Source organism: Hemitrygon akajei, chromosome 10 (assembly GCF_048418815.1).
Source record: "Hemitrygon akajei chromosome 10, sHemAka1.3, whole genome shotgun sequence".
Taxonomy (NCBI): Eukaryota; Metazoa; Chordata; class Chondrichthyes; order Myliobatiformes; family Dasyatidae; genus Hemitrygon; species Hemitrygon akajei.
The window spans coordinates 126,566,751-126,591,903 of record NC_133133.1 but is presented as its reverse complement, the minus strand read 5'-3'; the positions used below and the strand labels follow the sequence as shown (position 1 = coordinate 126,591,903).

Below are 25,153 nucleotides of genomic sequence, written 5' to 3'. Positions count from 1 at the left end.
TTTTGTGTGAGCAGTCTAGTAAATCTCCTTTAAACCTCTCCAAATCTACCACATCCTTCCTCCAATGAGGTGACTAGAACTGAAAATAATATTTCAGATGTGGTCTAACCAGGATTTAATAGAGGTGCAGTATTATCTTGCAGCTCTTGAACTCAATCCCCCACCCCCAAACTAATAAAGGCCAGCACACCATATGCTTTCTTAATAATCCTATCAACTTGCACAGCAACTTTGAGGAATCTGTGGAGGTGGACCCCAATATCCCTCTATTCCTTCACATTACCATTAACCCTATATTCTGCCTTCAAGTTCAACCTTTCAGAGTGAATCACTTCACACTTTTCCAGATTGAACTGTGTCTGCCTCTTCTCAGTCCAGCTCTGCATCATATCAATGTCCCATTGCAACCTACGTCAACCTTCTACACTATCCACAACTCTACCAACTTTCATGTTGTTTGCAAACTTACTAACCCACTCTTCTTCCTCATCCAGGTCATTTATAAAAATTACAAAGAACGGGTGTCTCAGAGCAGATCCCCGTGGACCACCACTGGTCACCATCTTTCAGGCAGAATAGGCTCCATCTATAGCTGCCTTCTGCTTTCTATGGACAAGCCAGTTCTGAATCCACACAGCCAAGTTTTCCCTGGATCCCATGGTTCTTAACTTTCTGAATGCACCTACCATGGGGAGCCTTATCTAACACCTTACTAAAATCCACATACACAACATCCACTGCTCTACCTTCATCGATGTAGTTTGTTACATTCTCAAAGAATTCCGTCAGGCTTGTGAGGTATGACCTGCCCCTCACAAAGCCTGTTGACTGTATCTAACCAGACTATGGCTTCTCCAAATGCTCATAAATCCTATCTCTGTGGATCTTCAACGATAATTTGTCCACCACTGAAGTAAGACTCACTGGTCTATAATTCCCAGAGTTACCGCTACTCCCTTTCTTGAACAAAGGAATAACATTTGCTCCCCTTCAATCATCTGATACTACTCCGTGGCCAGTGAAGACACAAAGGTCATTGTGAAAGGTGCATCAATTTCTTCCCTTGCTTCCTGTAGTAGCCTGGGTTATATCCCACCCAGCCCCATGGACTTATCTATCCTAATGCTTTTCTAAAGTTCCAGTACATCATCTTTCTTAACGTGGCATGTTCTAGAATATCAGTCTGTTTTACGCTGTCCTCACAAACATCAAGGTCGCTTTCACTGGTGATTACTGAAGCAAAGTAATCATTAAGGACCTCCCCTACCTCCTCTAACTCCAGGCCCATGTTTCCTCTATTCTCCGTGATTAATCCTACCCTCACTCTAGTCACCCTCCTGCTCTTCACATGCACATAAAACGCCTTGGGGTTTTCCTTAATCCTACATTCCAAAGTCGTCTTGTGCCCTCTTCTTGCTAAATCCATTCTTCAGTTCTTTCCTGGTTACCTTACAACTGTTTCTGATCCTTGCTTCTTAAACCTTAAGTAAGCTTCTTTCTTCCTCGGCCAGATGTTCCACATCTTTTTTCAATCGTGGTTGCTTCACCATAGCACCCTTTTCCTGCCTCAATGGGGCTAACTCATCCAGAGCAAGTTGTCCTTAAACAACATCCATATTCCTGTTGTGCATTTCCCTGAGTCCATCCATTCCCAATTTATGCTCCCAAGTTCCTGCTTAATAACATCACAATTTCCCCCTCCCCAACTAAATACTTTCCCGTGCTGTCTGCTGCTATCCCTGTCCACGGTAACAGGTCAGGGAATTGTGGTCAGTGTCTCCAAAATGATCACCCACCACGAGATCTGAACCCTGACCAGGTTCATTGCCCAGCACCAGATCTAGTATGGCCTTCTCTCTAGTCAGCCTGTCAACAAATTGTGCCAGGAATCCTTCCTGGGCACACCTAATAAATTCTGCCCCATCTAAACGTTTTCACTGAGGAGGTGCCAATCAATATTAGGAAAGTTCAAGACCTCCATGACCATATAACCATATAACAATTACAGCACGGAAACAGGCCATCTCGGCCCTTCTAGTCAGTGCCAACGCTTACACTCACCTAGTCCCACTGGCCCGCACTCAGTCCATAACCCTCCATTCCTTTCCTGTCCATATACCTATCCAATTTACTTTAAATGACAATACCAAACCTGCCTCTACCAATTCTACTGGAAGCTCATTCCACACAGCTACCACACTCTGAGTAAAGAAGTTCCCCCTTGTGTTACCCCTAAACTTTTGCCCCCAACTCTCAAAACATGTCCTCTTGTTTGAATCTCCCCTACTCTCAATAGAAAAAGCCTAACCACGTCAACTCGAACTATCCCTCTCATTATTTTAAATACCTCTATCAAGTCCCCCCTCAACCTTCTACTCTCCAAAGAATAAAGACCTAACTTGTTCAACTTTTCTCTCTCTATTTTGTTGTCTATTATGACAACAATCCTTTTTATTTTGCACCTTTCCAGAATCTGCTTCCCGATCTGTTCTTCAGTATTTCTGTTGCTATTATGGGCCTATAGAATATTCCCAATAGAGTGAATGCTCCCTTCCTGTTTCTGACTTCCACCCAGACTGACTCAATGGTTAACTCCTCCAAGAAGTCCTCCCTTTCTGCAGCTGTGATACTATCGCTGATTAGCACTGCCATTTCCCCACCTCTTTTACCTCTTTCCCTGTCTCTTTTGAAACATTGAAACCCTGAAATATCCAGTAGCCATTCCTGCCCTTGTGACAGTCGTGTCTCTGAAATGACAACATCATAGTTCTATGTACTGACCCATGCTTGTTCATCACCCTTGTTCCTGATAATTTCTTGCATTAAAACAGACACACTTCAACCCCTCGCACTGACTGCAATTACACCTTATCAACTGCCTATCCTTTCTTACAATCTCACAACATGCTGCACTTACCTGCCCTTTCCTCTTGCCGTTCTGGATCCCATCTCCCTCTTTGAAGTGAAGGGAACATTCAGTGTGTTCTCCTGATGAGTGGTGATGCCTGCCTTACCTTCTCAATGCATTTTGCTCCATCATCTTTAATGCCCTCATCATTTAGGAACCTAATAACACCTCTCTCAATACATTGAGCTGCTGCATTTCTCCACCATTTTGGGAGTTCCTCATTTCCAGCAGCTTTCATGTGATGGAGTTTCCTTATTGATATCACTGGTGGTAAGCTTACTGTTGGTTAGGATAAAACAACCCACCGCTCACTCTGATTAGGGTTCTCCCTCACTAATGGTAAATCACCTTGAGCATTAGAGTTGTACAGCATAGAGACAGTCCCTCAACCCATCTTGTCCTTGCTGACCATGGTGCCTTCCTGAGCCAGTCTGATTCGAAGATGGCACCATTAAGTGGCAACTCTTTGCATGCCGCTCCATTGTTCTATACGTCCTGCCCTTATTGGTCTAAAAGGGGGTTGATGATCAACATTCCCACTTCCAACTCTCCACTCTGCTACCTGAAATGGCAGTGCGCTTCAGAGCAAGTAGAGGCACCTATTGACACCTCAAGTTATTCTTGTTAGTGTCCAATACCTGAGGTGTGCTCAGGAACTTCTTCTCATGTAGCCAAACAGCAGGTCACTCACCAAAGATCCTGGTGTGCGTCTTAAACTCATGCAACAACACAAAATGCTGGAGGAGCTCAGCAGGCCAGGCAGCATCAGTGGGGGGAAAAGTGCAGTCGACGTTTTGTGCCGAAACTCTTCAGCAGGACTGAGGAAAAAAATAAAGCTGAGTAGATTTGAAAGAGGGGGGGAATGGGAAGAGAAACGCCAAGTGATAGGTGAAACTTGGAAGGGTACGGATGAAGCAAAGACCTAGGAAGATGATTGGTGAAAGAGACAGAAGGCCATGGAAGAAAGAAGAAGGGGAGGGGGAAAAGCACCAGAGGGAGGTGATGGGCGGGCAAGGAGATAACATGAGAGAGGGACAAGCGGATGGGAAATGGTGAAGGGGGGGGTGGTGGAAGTTAGAGAAATCAATGTTCATACCATCAGATTGGAGGATACCCAAACGGAATAAAAGGTGTTGTTCCTCCAACCTATTTGTGGCCGTATCTTGACAGTGGAGGAGACCATGGATGGACATATCAGAATGGGATGTGGAATTAAAGTGGGTGGCCACTGGGAGGTCTCGCTTGTTCTGGCGGACAGAGCATAGATGTTCGGCAAAACGGTCTCCCAATCTATGTCTCTCACCAATATACAAGAGGCCATACTGGCAGCACCGAACACAGTATATGACCCCGGCAGACTCACAGGTGAAGTGTCACCTCACCTGGAAGGACTGTTTGGGGCCCTGAATGGAAGTGAGGGAGTAGGTGTAGGGGTAACTGAAGCACTTGTTTCACTTGCAAGAGTAAGTGCCAAGAGGGAGATCAGCAGGGAGGGACGAATAGACTAGGGAGCGATCCCTGCGGAAAGCAGTAAGTAGGTGGAGAGGGAGAGATTCCCTCCCCACTGATCTCCCTCCTGGCACTTTGCAAACAGACACATCTTTCCCAGTCTCCCCACCTACTGCAACAATATTCCCAATTCCAGCCACATTCCCGGACATACCCAGTTCCCAGACAAGCCTAGTTCCGGCCGCATTTCCGGGCACCCCCTGTTCCAGCCCCGTCCTGGACAACCCCCAGTCTGGCCCAATTCCCATATCGACTTGCATTAATTCTTCAGCACCAAACTAAACCCAATTGCCTTTGCCCTCCCCTAATGTTTTAACCATAGAACACTACAGCACAGTACAGGCCCTTCAGCCCTCCATGTTTTGCCGACCCATATAATCCTTAAAAAAAAGTACTAAACCCACACTACCCCATAACTTTCCATTTTTCTTTCATCCGTGTGCCTGTCGAAGAGGTTCATAAATACCCCTAATATTCTAGCCTCCACCACCATCCCTGGCAAGTCATTCCAGGCACTCACAGCCCTTTGTGTTTAAAAAAAAAAACTTACCCCTGATGTCTCCCCTAAACTTCCCTCCCTTAATTTTGTACATATGCCCGCTGGTGTTTGCTATTGGTGCCCTGGGAAACAGGTACTGATTATCCATCCCATCTATGCCTCACATAATCTTGTAGACCTCTATCGTCCCCTCTCATTCTTCTACGCTCCAAAGAGAAAAGTCCCAGCTCTGCTAACCTTGCTTCATATGACTTGTTCTCCAAACCAGGCAACATCCTGGTAAATCTCCTCTGCACCCTATCCATAGCTTCCACGTCCTTCCTATAATGAGGTGACCAGAACTGAACACAATACTCTTAAGTGCGGTCTCACCAGAGATTTGTAGAGTTGCAACATGACCTCTCTACTCTTGAACTCAGTCCCCCTGTTTATGAAGCCTAGCATCCCATAGGCCTTCTTAACTACCCTATCAACCTGTGCAGTGACCTTGAGGGATGTATGGATTTGAACCGCAAGGTCCCTTTGTTCATCCACACTCTTAAGTAACTGACCATTTATCCTGTACTCAGTCTTCTGGTTTGTCCTTCCAAAATGCACTTGTCCAGGATTGAACGCCATCTGCCATTTTTCTGCCCAACTCTGCAGCCTGTCTATATCCTCTTGTAACCTTGGACCACCTACAGCTCCATCCACAATCCTCCAATCTTCGTGTCATCCGCAAACTTACTCACCCATCCTTCCAACTCTACATCTAGGTCATTTATAAAAATCACAAATAGCAGGGGTCCCAGGACAGATCCCTGCGGCACTCCACTAGTCACTGACCTCTGGGCAGAATACTTTCCTTCCACAACTACCCTCTGCTTTCTTCCTTTAAGCCAATTTTTTATCCAAACAGCCAAGGTTCCACTTATCCCATGCCTCATGACTTTCTGGATGAGTCTCTCATGAGGGACCTTGTCAAATGCTTTGCTGAAGTCCATGTAGACCACATCCACTGCCCTACCCTCATCAATTTCTTTTGTTACCTCTTCAAAAAGTTACCTTTGTTACCTTTACATGTGAATTCCAGGACAACCCTCCTTAATCCATTGGAACAGTTGTTCTACCTGTCCCATTCAGCAGGGAATTCATTCCTAATTTTTAGGAAGTCCTCAAACAGGTCAAGCCCACTTCCCCTTCACCTCAGTGTGTGGGAATCCCTTTCTCCCTCTGACAACTGGGGATTGTTTCCAGGGTGGCTGCAAGTTTCCTGAGCACACTGGCTGGCAATGGAACAGAAACTGAGACCGCTTCTTGTAAATGTGTTTTATCGTGGTGTGGGGCGCCCTGTTCTAGGTGTGTAAGGCACTGTCACAGACCTCTTCTCTCTTCCTCTTCCTCTCCCTCTCTGATTACCACAGCCTCTGCCTCCAATTGAACACTGGGGCAATTTTGCAGCAACTGATATTTGCTGTAAAGACAAGAGATTCTGCAGATGCTGGAAACCTTAAGCAACACACACCAAATGCTTTAGGAACTCCGCAGGTCGGCAGCATCTGTGGAAGGGAATAAACACTTTGGGCTGAGATCCTTCATCCTGATGAAAATCAGGACCTTTCACCCAGATGATCCCGATCAGAGTGAAGGGTTCCAGCCCAAAGTGTTGACTATTTATTCCCCTGCTGATATTCTGCAGCATTTGGTGTGTGATATTAGCCCTCCTTTTGTAAGTGATGCCCTTCCTGCTGGAGAAACGCTTGTGTCTAGACAACGAGTCCCACTTCCCATTATGTTGTGAAACTGCATTTCTGAGGCAGAGGGAAAGTTCCCCCTGTACCTGTCCTGTTCAGTCATTGAGTTGCTTGGCAGCTGCAGCTGTAGATCGTAGTTTGTTCACTGCCTGAAGCAGGATCGGTCAGCACCAAGTTTCACCTGTACCAGAGGATTCCCCACCTTCCAGGGCACCGCCAAATCCCTTCACTTTGATTTTTGCGTTCCCGGTCACACTGGGAGGGGGAGGTGTCACTGAGTAGGGAGCTGGTAATGTGATGGCCAGGCAGCTGTCTGGGAGAAAGCAATCCCTCATCTCAGACCTGCTGTGTTCAGAGAAATGGGACTCATCCGCACTGCATTGAGAGAACACGGGGGTGGGGGGCGTGGAGGGGCAGATTGGCTCCTGTCTGCACTGCGCGCTAGAATTCAGAAGACTGAGAGGGGATCTTGTAGAAATATATAGAATTATGAAAGGGGCTAATGAGATCGAAGCAGGAAGGTTGTTTCCTCTGGTAGGTGAGACGAGCACAAGGGAACATAACCACAAGGAAATAGATTTAGGACTGAGATGAGGAGCTGCTTTTCCCAGAGAGTAGTGAATTCTCTGCCCAGCGAAGCAGTAGATGCTAACTCATTAACTATATTTAAGAAGCAGTTAGAAAGATTTTTTGCATAGCAGGAGAATTAAAGGTACGTGAAGCTGAGTTTGGATAGATCAGCCATGATCTTGTTGAATGGCAGAGCAGGAATTGGCTTACTGTGCTCCTCATTCTTGTATTCTAAGCTATTTGAGCCATTTGTCATATTCTTGGTCCTCTATAGCCGGAGTGAGCCTCCCTGAAGAGATCCTTTCATTGGTGCTTGATGTATTCTCCCACAAGCAGTGACTGATGTGTTAGTGAGATTCTAGGGCACTCTCCTGTACAAGTTGACTTTCTCTTCAGTTAATAGGTGTGTGCAGCCCATGTTTAATGTGAATAACTTGTTTCCAGGGAGAGCATTTACAGATTACTGCCTCAGACTACGCCACAGAATATCAGCAAGGACTTCAATCTGTTCAGCATCGATCCCGTCACCCGATACCCCAAAGTCAATATCCATGTTCTGGATCCAAATCAGGTTAGTAACTAAACACTAGCATTAAACACACCAACACTGTCCTCTCCCGCTGCATGGGAACATGAACTGCACCTTTGGTTTGTTGCCTAACAGGGAACTTGGCCTTCTCAGAACAGAATTGTACCAACAACACCATCCTCATCTTGGGCAGAAAGCCAATCCAGTACAGCTCTACAAACTTCTGACAACTCCAGTTCAGCAACATAATCTCTGCTCAAGTGTTAAACCCTAACCCCACCCTCAGTGCTATTGCCCAACTGTAGATTCAGCTCCTAACCAAGAACCCCCCCCCCAGCCCAGATGTAACCAGTCACTAGTGATGAGCCTGCTTCTGGCATTCACCACTCTGGATGTAGATCTGTTTGTCATTAGCAGTATTGGTTAGATTGACCACTGCAACTACCTTGTTGGAATGAAGGTCCAGCTCCACAATGTGAAACCAGCCTGCGTTCTGTCGACGGTGATGCCATCGTGCTACAGGGAATGAATCCCGGGCCATTGCGGTAGCTCCGTAAGGCACTGTGGATCATCAGCAGCAGCTGGAATGCCCAACTACCCACCCTCAACCATTCTGTAACCCTGAGGTTCCTCTTTCCCAATAATTTGCATACAGTGAGCAGTGAGCCTGGTGCATCAAGGTGCCAGCCTGGAGACCACAGTCAAGGACGACACGTCTGCAGAAGCAGCAGACATCCCACAGTGACAGGGTGTGCAGGATGATGAGAGGCATAGATAGAGTGGACAGCCAGTAACTTTTTCCCAGGATAGCAATGGCTAATACCCAAGGGCATGATTTTTAGGTGATTAGAGGAAAATATGAGGGGAAGTCATGCTCTCGAGCCACCTGCTCCTGTCTCCATCCCATTTCCATATCCTTGGCTTTGGGAATGCCGATGAAAACTAGCTGTTTTATGCAGTGCTTTCTCCTGGGAAGACCATAACCTTCCTACTAGGACCATTAAGACCATTAGCCGACACTCCTTCCCTATATCCCACCTGTCCAGAACTGGCCCTCTCTTTTCCGTTGCCAGCTCTGTCTTTGTGTTTGTTGGTGTGGGGATCATTTTGACCATAAGAAATTGAAGTAAAAGTAATCCACTTGGCCCTTCGAGGCTGCTCCATCATTTGATCGTGGCTGATTTATAGTGCCTTGGAAAAGTATTTGGCCCTCAACCCTCTGTTTACATGATTGAGGATTACAAAAGGGATTTTGATCAATAGAACTGAGAATTTTTATTTGTGAATTGCATATTCCTTTTTTTCACAGTAGAGCCCAAAAACAGAAAATTGAAAAACATGAAAAACTAAAGATTCAAAACTGAAATGTCAGTAGTATGCAAGTATTCATCCTCTTTTGTTCAGCACCTAGTTGAACCACCTCTCACAGCTATTACAACCAGTAATCTTGTTTAAGTCTCTATTAGCTTTGCGCAATGTGATGGAGCAAGATTTGCCCATTCCTCTTTGCAAAATTGCACAAGTTGTGCCAAGTTAGTTGAGGAGTGGCGGTGGACAGCAATCTTGAGGTCTTGCCAGAGATGTTTGATCAGGTTAAGGTCTGGACTCTGACTGGGCCACTCAAGGACATCAATTTTCTTCATTTGAAGGCACTCCATATTCCCTCTAGCAATGTGCTGTGGGCCATTGTCCTGCTGAAAGAATAATTTCCTCCCCAGTTTAAGCTTTCTGGCAGAGGCTAGCAGGTTTTATCCAGGATCTCTCTGTATTTAGCAGCATTCGTCTTCCCATCAATCCTGACCAGATTTCCGGTTTCTGCTGCTGAAAAGCATCTCACATTATGATGCTACCTCCACCATACTTTACAGTAGGGATGGTGTTACCTGGCTGATGGTCAGTATTAGATTTATGCCAAATGCACTGCTTTGTGTTGCAGCCAAAAAGTTCCACTTTTAGTCTCATCTGACCACAGGACCTTCATTCACATCTTTATGGTATCTGCTAAGTGACGTTTTGCAAAGTCTTTATGGGAAAGGATGGGGTTTTTTGAGCCTGGGCTTCTTCTTTGGCCCTGTTCCTTAAATACTCCTATTGTGCAAGGCTTTAGCGGTTGTGGAGTCATGAACTTCATCCCTCGTTGCAGCCACTGACTTCTGTTGCTCAGTCAGAGTGGCTTGGCGTCACAGTAACCTCTCTTACATGTGGCATTCTTCTCCGATGATTAAGTTTGGAGGGACAGCCTGACCTAGGCAGTGTAGCTGTAGTTTCATATTTTTTCCACTTTTCACGATGGACTACACTGAGCTCTGTGGTATGTTCAGTGCCTTTGAGATGGTTTTATACCCTTCCCCAGATCTGTGCTTCTCTTATCATTTCCCTGACTTGACTTGAATATCCTTTAGTATTCATTTTGGTCTGGTCTGTTGACAATCTACCATATTGTTGCACCTTACAGAGAGAGGGGGTATTTATTCTGATGAATGCATTGAAAACAGGTGATCCTCCAATTTTCTGCATCAACAAATTGGGTGAGATGGTAAGGTAATATACAGTATTGCACCTGAGTCAAGTTAGCAGGGTAATACAAAGGGGATGAATACCTTCTCAGCCTCACAATTTTGGTTTTTAATTTTTTAGTAGATTGTTTAGTAAATCGCTAGACTTTAAGAGATTTTAAGAGACGTTTAGACACGCACTTGATTGTGCGGCAAATGGAAGGATCTGGATATTGTGTAGGCAGAGGGGATTAGTTTAGTTGGTCATTTGATTACTAATTCAATTGGTTCAGCTCAACACCATGGGCCAAAGGGCCTGTTCCTGTGCAGTACTGTTATATGTTCTGTGTCATTATCGCCTTTGTTCCCACTCACGGCAGGACTGATGGGTCCCTTTTGTGTTGGCAGGTCCGGCATTTGTACATCACAGGCGATCAGAAGGTCATTCCCACAGTTGAACCTGCGGCAGGTTCAAGGTCGCCACGGATGAAGCAGAGTGGTGAGTGAAACAAGTGGGGCGTAAGAACCCACAAGAAATGGACGCTGAGCCCATCACCATCGGTTACCATTCACGAGGCAGTTTTGGTGTTTCATTGTCCACAAACACATGACAGTCCAGCTGACTGTAACCTTGCTTTAAAGCAGGAGTTCCTAACCTTTCTCACGTCATGGACCCCAGGTTGGGAACCCCTGCTTTAAAGGATTCTCACCCTGTTGTTGAGCTGTTGGACCTGTACTCCCACAGGTCCGGCTCAGAACATGGGCACCCTGCACCCTTCAATCGTCCAACCTCAGTAACTTCCTCCAGGCAGGGCCCCAGTAATGCACTGGTTCTGACAACACCCCCCCCCCCCCCACCCCGCTTCTCCACCAACTCATTCAGTCCTGCCCCGTGCTTCTAACACACAGACTGCCCACTGTGTCAACTCTCCCTGCCCTTACAGTCACACAGCACAGAAACAGACCTTTCAGCCCTCTACATCCACGTTGACCACAGTGCCCATCTGCGCTCATCCTAGAAACTTTATAGGGACTCCAGTCCGTGATTCCCCCAGACTGTATTCACGCCCTCCCTACACTGCTTCGCGAGATGCTGTGGATTCTGTCTTAATGTCGTGTCGACTTCTACACTCACCCACACATTCAGCTTCCACACAGACAGCAGCAGATATCAGGCCTGAGCCCGGGTCCCTGATGCTGTGGGGAATGGGGGGTGGCAGCACCACTGTTCACCCATTGTGCAGCCCTGTATTGATATTAAAAACTAAACAACATCAGTAGTGGCATCACCACCACTGTTGCTCTCCGGACTCTCCAGGATATTAGTACTCGATCACAGACTGTTGACCATCACCACAATGGGCTCCTTTTCTGTAGTTACTGCTGCCATTGGATGCAAGTTTGAGACAGTGACAAGTGTGAAAAGATGATGTTGCAGGCACTTAATGGACTGGCAATGTACAGGGAACTCCACTGAACTCAGAATCCAGTCTCCTTCAGTGAGCTAGATTTAAACATGGAGAATATGAAAAGAGGCCAAGTTGGCTGCAACACACACAAAATTATGGAGGAGCTCAGACTGATGAATGGTTTCGGCCTGAAATGTCGACTGTTTATTCCCCATCATAGATGCTGCCTGACCTGCTGAGTTCCTCCAGCATTTTGTTTGTGATGCTTACCATTTCCAGCATCTGCAGAATCTCTTCTGTCTGCATAAGATGGCAGTGTGTTTGACAGTTAGTGTGCAGTGTACACACTCCTGTGTACTGATTACGTCTGTGAATAGCTTTCAACCTGATGGCATGAATGTTGATTTCTCAAACTTGCATTAATCTCTTCCCCCTTCCCCTTCTCTTTTTCCATTCCCCATTCTGGTTACCCTCCCTCCCCTTCTCTCCTACTCCCTTAACTATCACCTCCCGCTGGTGTACCTCCTCCTTTCTCTCATGGTCCACTCTCCTATCGGATTCCTCCTCTTTCTGCCCATTACCTCTTCCAAATATCATCTCCTAGCTTCTTACTTCACCAAACCCCTCTCCCATCCACCTACCCCCTCCCTCATTCACCTAGTTTCACATATCAGCTGCAGCTTATACTTCCCCGGCCTCCACCTTCTTATTCTGGCTTCTTCCAGCTTCCTTTCCAGCCCCGAAGAAGGGACTTGGCCAAAAACATTCACTGTCTACTCCCCTCCATAGATGCTGCTTGACCAGCTGAGTTCTTCAGCATTTTGTGTGCACAGCCCACGATTTCCAGCATCTGCAGAATCTCTTGTGCCTTCAGAAGTTGGCTGTGTGTTTGACAGTGAGGCTGCAGTGAGTACAGACCTGTCCATTGATCCCCAGGGTGGGTGAGGAGGTTGAAAAAGGTCAGGAGCAGCGAGGTGCCTGTGGAACTGTGTAAGTCAAAGTGCACAGTGCCGGCCGTGATCACTGTGCCATGTATTGGGTTATATTTAAAACGGAGGTTGATAGGTTCTTGATCAGCAAGAACGTCAAAGCTGTGAGGAGAAGATAGAAGAATAGAGATGAGAGGGAAAATGAATCAGCCGTGGTGGAGCAGACTTGATGGGCTGAAATAGTTGAATTCCACTCTAATGTCTTACAGCCACAGGAAGACTCTGTTGGTGTTGCCAGAGTGGAGAGCTGCCATTTCTCTGGACTGAGTTCCACTTGACATTTTTCTACAAAGCTCATCCAATTCAAATATTCCTTCCTGCAGTGTAGGAATCTGTTCCCTACTCATATTGGCATTACTTGGGGGGGGGGGGGGGGTCGATGTAAAGGATGAATGTAGAGGGATCTATGATGTGTCTTCTGATCCTGAAAGGTAGCAGCACTGGTCTTAAAAAGGCAGAGGGCATGTTTCTCCTTACTCACTGAGGCAAGGGATGCAAAAGCAATGTTGTTGCCTGAACACAGCTCGAGCACAGAATGCTCGTCTCGGCAGCTCCCGACAGGAGCAGTTAATGTCGCTAGGAAGAGGAGGGGAGACACTTCCTGCAATGTTACCAGTGCAGTGGGAACAGAATCTGACAAGTTGTCTGTTTTTTCTCCAGAATGGGATTGGCATCTGAAGGGAGAGTTGACCCAGGTTATTGGAATTAGCACAACAGTTGAATGGAGAAAGCTGTGAGGGGTTTTACATAAGAATGTAAGAAATAGGATCAGGAGTAGGCCATCCAGCCCATCGAGCCTGCTCTGCCATTCAATAAGATCATGGCTGATCTGACCAGGGACTCATCTCCACTTAACGGCCTTTTCCCCATAATCCTTAATTCCCCTACTATGCAAAAATCTATCCAACCTTGTTTTAAATATATTTACAGAGGTAGCCTCCAGTGCTTCATTGGGCACCTCAGCAATGGTTGGTTACGCATTGTCAGTGAGTGAGCCAGGGGTTTAGGTATTTATGTTGTGAGTCAGGAGGAGGATTATTGGGGAGGTGAAGTCTTTGCAGTCTGAGGGGAGTGGGGATGTGGAGGTCAGCATGTGAACCCTGGCTGGGCCAGCAACACCTCTCTCATTTAAACAGAACTATCCTGATGGAGAATCTTTATGTACAAGGCAGTGGATTAGTGGGATGAGCAAGGCACACAAAATGGTGGAGCAACTCAGTCAGTCAGGCAGCATCTAGGGAGGGGAATGAACAGTCATCGTTTCAGGCTGAGACCCTTTGAAGGATCTCAGCCCTAAATATCAACTGTTTATTGTACTCTTTGTTAACCTGCTGAATTCCTTCAGCATTCTGAGTGTGTGGCTCCAGATTGCCAGTATCTGCAGTCAGCAGGGAGGTGATGGACCAAATGGTTTCCTGTAGCTTCTGACACCATTGCTAACCCTGCACCCTTTCCTGTGATCGAGTCACCTGCTGACACACAATCACTGACCCTTCAACCCATTTCCAGCCATAATCTAGACGGGATGCACCCAGTCCGGTACCGACCCCCCGTGGCTGGTCCCTTCTCTGTGACCCATCCTGCCTGCCCCGATTCTCGTGCCGCCCCTTCACTACCCCCCTTCACCATGCACTAGTGACGTGATCTTTGGGTTTGCAGACTCTCTGGCCCGATCCAACAAGTTGCTGGCCTGGTGCCAGAAGCAGACGCAGGGCTACAGGAACGTCAATGTGGTTGACCTGACGACGTCGTGGAAGAGCGGGCTGGCGCTCTGTGCCATCCTCCATCGCTACCGGCCTGACCTGATGTGAGTCTGCGGGGTTCACTTGAGAGCTGAAACCGTTAGTCGTGCGCGCATACGCGCGCGCGCACACACACGCACGCACACACACACACACACACACACACTCTGCTAAACTGGCCTTCACCAACAGATTACGTATTAACAAGATTACAGAATGCAACCGTTACACGGGTCTCCTCCTCCCCCCCCCCACCCTACGCACCCGAAGAAAAGCTGCCCTTCACCAACAGAGCCAGATGCCTACCAGTGTTCAGGACTTGTACCAGCTGCTGACAGAGGTCCCTGTTGCCCTATTGATTGAATGTGGGAGATGGGTGTGTGATTTCAGAGCCGTCACTTCCCCAGGATTGGACAGTGTCACCTATGTGATGAGCTAAAGGTTTTGTACTGGGCTGTTCTTGTTTTGTATCATTTGCTTCCTATTTCAGCACGTGTCCCCGGAAGTGGTGGGTTTGCCATTGATCACAGTGATTATCCGTAATTTACTGGTCTAACCATATAACAATTACAGCACGGAAACAGGCCATCTCAGCCCTTTCTCTCACTTAGTCCCACCGACCTGCAACTCAGCCCATAACCCTCCATTCCTTTCCTGTCCATATACCTATCCAATTTTACTTCAAATGACAATACCGAACCTGCCTCTACCACTTCTACTGGAAGCTCGTTCCACACAGCTACCACTCTCCGAGTAAAGAAATTCCCCCTCATGTTACCCTTAAACTTCTGCCCCCTAAGTCTCAACTCATGTCTTCTTGTTTGAATCTCCCCTACTCTCAATGGAAAAAGCCTATCCACGTCAACTCTAGCTATCCCCCTCATAATTTTAAATACCTCTATCAAGTCCCCCCTCAACCTTCTACACTCCAAAGAATAAAGACCTAATTTGTTCAATCTTTCCCTGTAACTTAGGTGCTGAAACCCAGGTAACATTCTAGTAAATCTTTTCTGTACTCTCTCTATTTTGTTGACATCTTTCCTATAATTCTGTGACCAGAACTGTACACAATACTCGAAATTCAGCCTTACCAATGCCTTGTACAATTTTAACATTACATACCAACTCCTATACTCAATGCTCTGAATTATAAAGGCCAGCATACCAAAAGCTTTCTTCACCACCCTATCCACATGAGATTCCACCTTCAGGGAACTATGCACCATTATTCCTAGATCACTCTGTTCTACTGCATTCTTCAATGCCCTACCATTTACCATGTATGTCCTATTTGGATTACTCTGACCAAAATGTAGCACCTCACATTTATCAGCAATCTGAGCAAAGAGCTCAATTTTATGAGCTGACAGAAAATTAATAAAATCTCTCCAAGAAGTAAAGGCTGCCATGAGAAAAGTAGCATCAGGGTACAGGGAGTTTTCAGTGCTAGGTGGTATGCTGATTGTGGGGAACACCTCCAGGTAAACAGTTGAAGCTAACTGAACTTTGGTTCCTGCAGCCCTGCTTTGAAATAATTTATGCCTCCTCAGCATCAGTGCACCAGCAAGCGTTCAGATACACCCTTTTGTTCCGATTCTGGGACGCGACTGGAGCTGAAGTTGTAGTTTCCTCTTCATGTTGCCAGTTCTGTGTGTGTTAGGCAGGCCTCTCCCTGAACTCGATGCTAACATCAGCAGTCTGCCAACAGTGTGAATTAAGCAGGTCAACATGTTAGCTTTTGACCCCTCTTTTTAATCCAGACATAGAATGTGGGCTTCAGTGGGAAGGCCAGAATTTATCTCCATCCCTAATTACCCCTGGGAAATGGGGTTGTTGTTCTCACAGTGCTGTTAAGCAAAGGATTCCAGGAATTCGACCCAGTTATGATGATGGACTGGTGACAGATGATGCGTAACCTTGGAAGGGTCCTAGGGAGGTGATCATATTCCCCATCCTTTTTTCTGTTTACCGTCTTGGTAGTAGAGGGGCTCTGACAAGGGATATGATAAACTGCACATTGACGGCAGCCCATTATTGTAGACACAGTACAACAGAGGTAGGAACAATGAATGATTTCAAATGACGGATGGTATTCCAAACAATCAGGCTACTCTTTTCCCAGTGTGAAGAATATTCTCATATTCTTATTTTGTCTAGTAACATGGGAAGCAATTCAGCCCTTAGAGTCCATGCTGGCTCTCAGAACTGTCCATCAGTCCCAGCCCTATTCCTCTTCCATTTATCACCTTACAGCTTCCTACTTCATCTGCCATCCCCCTCAGCTGGTCTCACCTATCACCTGCCAGTGTGTACTCCTTCCCCTCCCCTCACCTTCTTACTCTGGCTTCTGCCCCTTTCCTTTCCAGTCCTGGTGAAGGGTCTCAGCCCAAAAAGTCAAATGTCCATTCCTCTGCCTGGCCTGCTGTGTGCCTCCAGCACTTTGTGTGTTCTGCCCAGACGCCCACTTCTTTCACAGTAACCTGTCCTCTCTCACAAGTCTGTCAACTCCACCTCAATTCGCCCCATCCCCCCATGTCAGGCCTATTTTATAGTCACTAATTAATGGAGAAGGAAACCAGAACACCTAGAAGAAGCCCACGTGCCAAGTACACACAGCCAACACTGGCTGGATCATTATTGAATATAGGGATGTTCGGAGAGTGCCACCATGGTTTGTGCTGGGTGTGACGGAACTGGTATTGTTGAACCCAGAGCTCATCCATCGTCCTGTGTGGTAGTTTACATCACTGAGTGCTTTCCAGCACTCCTGGCTCACTGACGGGTGGGAGGGAGTTGCAGAGTAACAAGCCTGGCGCTCATTTGGGTTACTCGGGAGCTACCCCTCATTGTAGGGCAGTTAGATTTATAATCAGACCATCCCAGAAAACTCATTGGGAGTTTGAAGAATCTGCCTGGACTTTATAAGAACGGGACAGCAAACACTGTGATCAATATCGGTAAATTATTTTGTTATTGGCCCATATACTGAGATGCAGTGACAAACCTGTCTTGCCTACTGTCCATCCAGATCAGATCATGACAACGCTGCACCGAGGTAGAAGAACAGCAGAGTACTGAATAAAGTATTTATAGAGCAATACAGTGCAGATAGACAGTAAGGTGCAAGGTAGATGGTGAGGTCAAGAGTGCATCTTTTCGTGCTAGTAGAAGCTGTCCCTGAGCCTAGTGGTACATGCTCTTGGAAAGGGGAGAAGAGAAAATGTCCGGGTGGGTTGAGCCTTTGATTATGATAGCTGCTTTAGCTTGACAGTCACCACATGTTCGTAGCGATGTCTGAACATAAGAACTAGATGCAGGCGTAGGCAGCTGGTCCCTGGAGTCATTAGATTTCTGAATGGACAATGAACCCACATACACAACCTCTCTATTATTTTCTTTGATTCTGATTCACTGTTGATCTTCCACCCGCTGGCATTTCTCAGCACTATCCCCATAATGTCCCCTCACATCCAGATATCTCTGCTTTGGTTGAGATCAACAACTGAGCCTCCACAGTAACTTGGGATTAGTCCTCAATGTCCTACTCCTCATTCTGACCTGGTAACGGGCAGTGTAACTCAGCGTCAGGTCACTCCCCATTGCTGGTTCCCACCACCAGTCTGCCAGCTCTTTCCACTCTGGAAGTGACGGTCCAACCTTTCCATCTGATGAGAGAGATTGGAGTCCCCTCCCCATTCGGTGTGTTCGATGCCCTCGGTGTTAATATCAGTTGTTGGATGATTGCAGGTATTAATCAGTGTCCTGAAGCCATGAGAGTTGGTGCTGGGACCTTCAGGGCTGCCCCCCTCCTGACAGTTATCACTTGCAAGCTGATGATGCAGGAATCGTGGGTGCAGGTTCAGATCCAACGCAGCAATTTAAGAACATGGAACACTAGATCATTTTTCAGCCCACGATGTTTGCTTATCTTTTAACCTACTTCAAGATCGATCTAACCTCTACCTACCACAAAGTCTGCATTTTACTTTCATCTCTTAAATGTCCCAAGTACATCTGTCTCCACCACCATCCTCAACAATGCACTGCATGCACCTGCCTCTGTTTAAATTAAAACCCTTACCTCTAACATCCCTCCCTTCCCCCCCCCCCCCCGATACTTTCCTCTAATCACCTTAATATTATTTCCTCTTTTATTAGCCATTGCCACCCTTGGGTAAAGGCACTGGTTGGTTACTCTATCTGTGCGTCACTTTGTACACCTCTATTAAGTTGCCTGTCATCCTCTGTCACACCAAAGAGAAAAGCCCTAGCTCACTGAACCTTTCTTCATAAGGCATGGACTCTAATCCAAGCAGCATCCCAGTAAATCTGCTCTGCACTTTCTCTAAAGCTTCCACATCCTTCCTATAATGAGGTGACCAGAACTGGGAACAATGTTCCAATTAGTCTAACCAGAGATTTATAGATCTGCAACATTACCTCACGGCTCTTGAACTCAGTTGCCTGACTAGTGAAGGCCAGCATGCCATGTGCCTTTTTAACCATCCTATCAACTGTGCAACAGCTTCAAGGACCTGTGGACTTGGGCTCCAACTTAAACTGAAATAACTTAATAAACGTGGTGACTGTCAAGCTAAAGCAGCTATCATAATCAAAGGCTCAACCCACCCTAACTTAATAAAGGAATATAAAATGCTATTCTGAGTAACAGCAAGTGTTATCTGCCTTGTAAGTCAATCAGGTTGATTAGTATTTGATGGGAAAAGGGAATCTGCCCACCTTTGTGTCTGATGGTTGTGTTTCACAATATCAGGCGGGGATTAGGATTGTAATGTTTCGGAGTGGACCTGTCAACAGTTGGCTTTGCTTTCAGTAAATATGTGGCTGATCCGTTCTTTCCTGATGCTCATACTCGCATTTACATCAGTCACACTTCCCTGAGAAATATAATTGTTCTTAAACAGGCAACCATCTCAATGGTTCCATTTAATAGCAGAGAATGTATACAATATACAACCTGAGGTTCTTACTCTTCACAGACATCCATGAAACAGAGGAAAAACCCCAAAGAATGAATGACAGGAAAATGTTAGAACCCAAGAGCTGCCCCTCCCTCCTCCCTTGCACAAGCAGCAACCTTCTCCCTCCCCCCCACCTGCCTCAGCAAAAGCGTCACCCCCCCAAAAAAATGACTGACTCTCTCTCTCTCTCCCTCTCTCTCCCCCCTCCACCCTCTCCCTCTCTCTCTCCCCTCCCCCCTCTCTCTCCCCTCCCCCTCTCCCCTCTCCCTCTCCCCCTCTCTCCCCCCCCTCTCCACCCTCTCCCTCTCTCTCCCCCTCCCTCTCCCTCTCCCTCTCCCTCCCCCCCCTCCATCCTCTCCCCCCATCTCCCCCTCTCTCTCCCCTCCCCTCCCTCTCTCCCCCTCCCTCTCCTCTCCCCTCCCTCTCCCCTCTCCCTCCCCCTCCATCCTCTCCCCCTCTCTCTCCCCTCCCCCTCTCTCCCCCCCCTCCACCCTCTCTCTCTCCCCTCCCCCTCTCTCTCCCCCTCCCCCCTCCCTCTCCCTCTCTCTCCCCCTCCACCCTCTCCCCTCCCCTCTCTCCCCTCTCCCCCCTCCCCCTCTCCCTCTCCCCCTCCCCCTCTCCCTCTCCCCTCCCCCTCTCTCTCCCCTCCCCCTCTCCCTCTCTCTCCCCTCTCCTCTCTCTCTCCCCTCTCTCTCTCTCTTCTCTCCTCCCTCCCTCCCAGCAGCTTACTGCTTCGATGTTACTCTCTACAACGCGGCTTTAATTTCAAGTTCACCAACTCTAGATCCTCCATAAAAGGAAGCACCATCTCACAGCATCATCCCATCGTAGAATGTTTCTGTGAGGTCACCCACTTCCCTAAATTCCCAAGAGAAATTCCAGAGTCCACTTGACCTTCCTTCCTACAGGGAACCTCTGATAGTCAGTCCCATGAATTTCATGACCACCGAGTGATAATGATCTCTGCATTGGCGGATGTGGTGTTCATGGAGAAAGGTAAACCAATGTTCCTTCCTGTTTGCCTGCAGAGACTTTCAGCAGCTGAATGAGAAGAACGTGGAAGCCAATAACCAGCTTGCGTTTGACACTGCGGAGCGGGAGTTTGGGATCTCTCCCATCATGACGGGGAAGGAGATGGCATCGGTGGGGGAGCCGGACAAGCTGAGCATGGTGATGTATCTGCTGCAGTTCTACGAGATGCTGAAGGACACCACTCCAGAGGGGTGAGCAGATGTACTTTAGCACGTGTGCATTGGGGAAATGTGCGGCATTTGACTCCAGGGTAGTGTCTTCCATTGGTGTGTGATGAGTGGGCATTTGTGTCACCTGTGTGCAGTCCCTGGGGAGATGTTAGCCAGCGGTGGGGAGCTGCACTGATTGGAAGGACAGAAAGACTCAGAGACCAGTGCCTCAGCATCAGGAGGCATCATTATGGAGTGTTACAGCACAAAAGCAGCCCTTTGGCCCATCTAATCTATGCTAGCTTGATTTTCTGCCTAGTCCCATCTGCTCACACCTGCACCACAGCCTTCCATATCTCTCTCACCCATGTACCTATCTAAACTTCTCTAATGTTACAATTAAACCTCTATCTTCCACTTCCGCTGGCAGCTTGTTCCACACACGCCATCTCTGAGTGAAGGAGTTTCCCCTCATGTTCCCTTTAAATATCTCATCTTTCACCCTAAACAGGCAGCTGTCGATAGGTTCTTGATTAGTAAGGAAGACAAAAATTACAGGGAGAATTTTAGAGAATGGGGTAGAGAGGGAGAATAAATCAAATTCTAAAGTGGATTTGATGAGCCAAATGGCCAAATTCTGCTCCTCTGCCTTATGGTCTAAACCTGTTGCTGCTAATGTAGCAATACCGCAGGATATGGTAGAACAGGTCCTCTTCTCCTCTCTCGCATCACTGTAATTTCCTTTACTCCGCTGAAATACCACTACATCCTCTTCTCAACCTGAACATAGGAATGAGTGTTGGGTGATCAATGGGATGGATGAACATGGATTTATATTGGCAATTGGTTTATTGTTGTCATATGTACAGAGGCACAGTGGAAGGATTTGTGTGCAGGTTGTCCAGAAAGATTATGCCATGCATACACTCAGTTGCCACTTTATTAAGTACACCTGTACATTAATGCAAATATATAATCAGCCAATCACAGGGCAGTAACTCAATGCATAAAAGCATGCAGGTTGTCAAGAGGTTCAGCTGTTTTTCAGACGAAACATCAGAATGGAAGAAATGTGATGTAAGTGATTTTGACTGTAGAATGATTGTTGATGCCAGAAGGGGTGGTTTGAGTATCTCGGAAACTGCTGATCTCTTGGGATCAGTCTCTCAGTCTCTCCTTGTAAGCACAGCTCCCCATTGCAGGCAACATTGTGTGTGTGTATGTATTGTGTGTTTTCTCTGTCTCACTCTCTCTCTCTCTCTGTCTCTCTCACACTCCCTCTCCCTCTCCCACCCCCTCACCCTCTCACCCTCACTCTCAAATGTGTCTTAAGACTTTTGCACAGTACTGTAGTAATTTCATGTATTGCACTGTACTGCTGCCACAAAAGAAAATACAAATTCCATGAGTGATGATCATATGGGTCTGTATTATGGACTGAGAGTGGGAAAGAGGCAGGAAAAGGGAAAGTGAGAGGGAAGGGAGCGGGAAGCACCGGAGAGAGACACTTTGTAATGATCAATAAGCCAGTTTGAAATCACATGACCTTGCCTGGAGTCTAGGGCTGGGTAAGTCTACACCCATACCACCCACTGCCCCTGACACTCCTTCTCTGCCACCTGCCCCACACCCCTCTCGCAGCGCTTCACCCTTGCTGTTCCCAATATCATTTCCTCCCGCCATATTTTCAAACTCACTGTTCACTCCAGATTGACCAATACAGTGCTGTGTAAAAGTCTTAGGCACCCTAGCTACATATATGTGCCTAAGACTTTTGCAAAGTACTGTGGCGTGGAGATCGAGTGTGCCAGTCACAGCTTTGAAATTCTGTTAGGCCTAGATAACAAAACGTTTGATTCTGATTTGGAGTTTAGTCACATGGGACAAGTTCAACGGGCTTGGGGGGGGGGGGGCGGTCCTTTCATATCTGAGGGTTAATCGACAGCAGTGGTGACTCATTCAAAGATTGTGTCAATGGGGTGACAATTCTTCTTTCTCCCGCACAGAATATCTGTTGGGATTTCATGACAAGTCCAGTGTTGCCACTTCCACGAAATCACCCATCGCTTTCTTCAGCAGGCTGGGACAGAACATCACTCGCAAATGGACACCAAAGGTAGTCTGACGGGGTGGGGGATGTGTGTGAGGAGGGGTGATTTTGTTGTTCTTTCTGTAGATGCTTTGACTAAAGAGAAGAAAAGCACAGGGAGAAATGGTTTATGCTGCACCAACTCTGGACATAGTGATACAGGCACTTGGAGAGAGTAAGAGGCTGCAGAATCAGGCAACCTGACTTCGGCTCACCAGTGTCTGTGGTCCATGATCACAGTCCAAGGACACTTGTGTCTGCTGCTGCTGATCTTTGCAGGATTCATTCATATTCACTGTTGTCTACTGGTCACTCCCCACAGAGTTCTCTAGTCCAACATCTCACTCCCACTGTGTTCACTCGTCGGACGTCTCACTCCCACTGCGTTCACTCGTCGGACATCTCACTCCCACTGCATTCGCTAGTCCGACATCTCACTCCCACTGCGTTCGCTAGTCCGACATCTCACTCCCACTACGTTCGCTAGTCCGACATCTCACTCCCACTGCGTTCGCTAGTCCGACATCTCACTCCCACTGAGTTCACTCATCCGACATCTCACTCCCACTGCATTCGCTAGTCCGACATCTCACTCCCGCTGAGTTTGCTAGTCGGACATCTCACTCCCACTGAGTTCACTCGTCCGACGTCTCACTCCCACTGCGTTCACCCGTCCGACATCTCACTCCCACTGCGTTCACCCGTCCGACGTCTCACTCTCACTGCATTCACCTGTCCAACGTCTCACTCCCACTGCGTTCGCTAGTCCGACATCTCACTCATCCGACATCTCACTCCCACTGCGTTCGCTAGTCCGACATCTCACTCCCGCTGAGTTCGCTAGTCGGACATCTCACTCCCACTGCGTTCACCCGTCCGATGTCTCACTCCCACTGCGTTCACTCGTCCGACGTCTCACTCCCACTGCGTTCACTTGTCCGACGTCTCACTCCCACTGCGTTCACCCGTCCGACGTCTCACTCCCACTGTGTTCACCAGTCTGACGTCTCACTCCCAATTGTGCTCACTAGTGTCCACGTCTCACAATGACACTGGAGTTGTGAGGTCACTTACAGAGATCACTCATGCCCTCTCATTCACCTTGATGTGTTCAGTTACCCATTTCCACAAGAGTTCACTGTTGCCCCAGGTCAAATGGTGCATTGCCAACAAGTCCACAGACACACTTCCATTTGTCACTGTATTGACTCACTATTGATCCTTGCCCACTTTTCCAGTTCCCCCTCCACCGCACCACCGTGCCCTGGGCCACGTCATTCAGTGTTACAATACCTCACTTACCACAATGTTGACCTGCATCACAATCTCCCATTTATCTTGTGCTCTGCGACTAACAGGGGTAGAAATAAACATTGGTGCCAAATGAAGCTCTGATGTAACTGTTCATTTCTGACTCAAGCAAAGAATGGATTACAGGCAGTTCTCAGCCCTGTGATGACCCTGGAACTGCCCGTGTCCCACCTTTGCTCACACACGTGCATCAGCCCAGTTCCATTTCTCCAGTCCTCATGGTTGCCCAGTAGCCCACCTCTTGCATTTTCACCTGTGCAGCAGCCTACACCTCACTGCTCTCCAGTGTGTTCACCAGTTCCACCACCCTCCTTCCCTCTGTGTTCTCCGCTGCCTCCACGGGCACTGGCTGACGCACTTCCTGCTCTCATCAACCTGTGCCCATTTCCTCAGGCTCCTTTTTGTGCTAAGCCCCACATCCACCAAGTTCAGTAATGTCCAGACGCCCCATTCTGTTCACCCTCTCCTGTCCCACCACCTACTGTGTTAGAGTCACACAGCGGACCACTTGGCCCACTGCGCCCACAGTCGTGGAAGCCCACGTGTTAAACTCGCACTGAATTCACACGTGGGTGTTCAGCCATGTTCATCGTGCCCTCTGAGTAATTCCCACTAGGTGCCCACGTGGTTCTCACTGCCCACTGGTCTTCTGGTGTTCGGTCTCGCACACCCGCCAATGGCTCTATCACCAAACTTCCCCGGCTCACTGGCTAGGGCGGTCTTGGCCCCCGATATTGACTGATAATTTGTCTTTGTTTCTGTACTTTAGGTTAAAGCAGAACACAAGTCAGTTTCCACGCCGACAGAGAAACGAGTGAGTTAGTTCAGATAGCGAGAGTCATCATCCCCACTCACCCCATGACACCTGACCTGCTCGACCCGTGTGCACTGTGATCCCTGACCCATGACCCCATTTACCCCAGGGTTAGCTATGAGTGTTGGTGTCTGGATCCCAGGATTCTGCCCTTCACCTGGGACAAGGGATGTGAGACGTCCCAGTCTCCCACTTACTGCCCGTCCAGTGCAGTTATTGCCCTGGTGTGCCTGGGATCCCAGTGCTGACAGTGAAACTGGAGATGAGGTGTTTTATGCCTCGGAAAGCTGTTGGGAGTCAGACAATGAGTATTCCCACAGAAAAACACACGTGTGTCCCTGCTTCAATAGTGGGGCTCTCATTGTCTCCCTGACCCTGTGTACAGACTAACCT

General features: G+C 47.6%; 1 protein-coding gene across 2 annotated transcripts in view; it reads left to right on the top strand.

The window, feature by feature from the left end:
• The window catches only part of LOC140734658 (protein-methionine sulfoxide oxidase mical3a-like), a 285,450-nt gene that overhangs the window by 109,856 nt on the left and 150,441 nt on the right, over positions 1 to 25,153 (top strand). For both annotated transcript variants that reach the window (XM_073058913.1, XM_073058912.1), the window contains exons 10-14: positions 7,664 to 7,790; positions 10,652 to 10,742; positions 14,301 to 14,448; positions 20,394 to 20,587; positions 22,553 to 22,662. In XM_073058913.1, the coding sequence (XP_072915014.1) occupies positions 7,664 to 7,790; positions 10,652 to 10,742; positions 14,301 to 14,448; positions 20,394 to 20,587; positions 22,553 to 22,662 (670 nt within the window). The remainder of the gene's footprint in view (positions 1 to 7,663; positions 7,791 to 10,651; positions 10,743 to 14,300; positions 14,449 to 20,393; positions 20,588 to 22,552; positions 22,663 to 25,153) is intronic.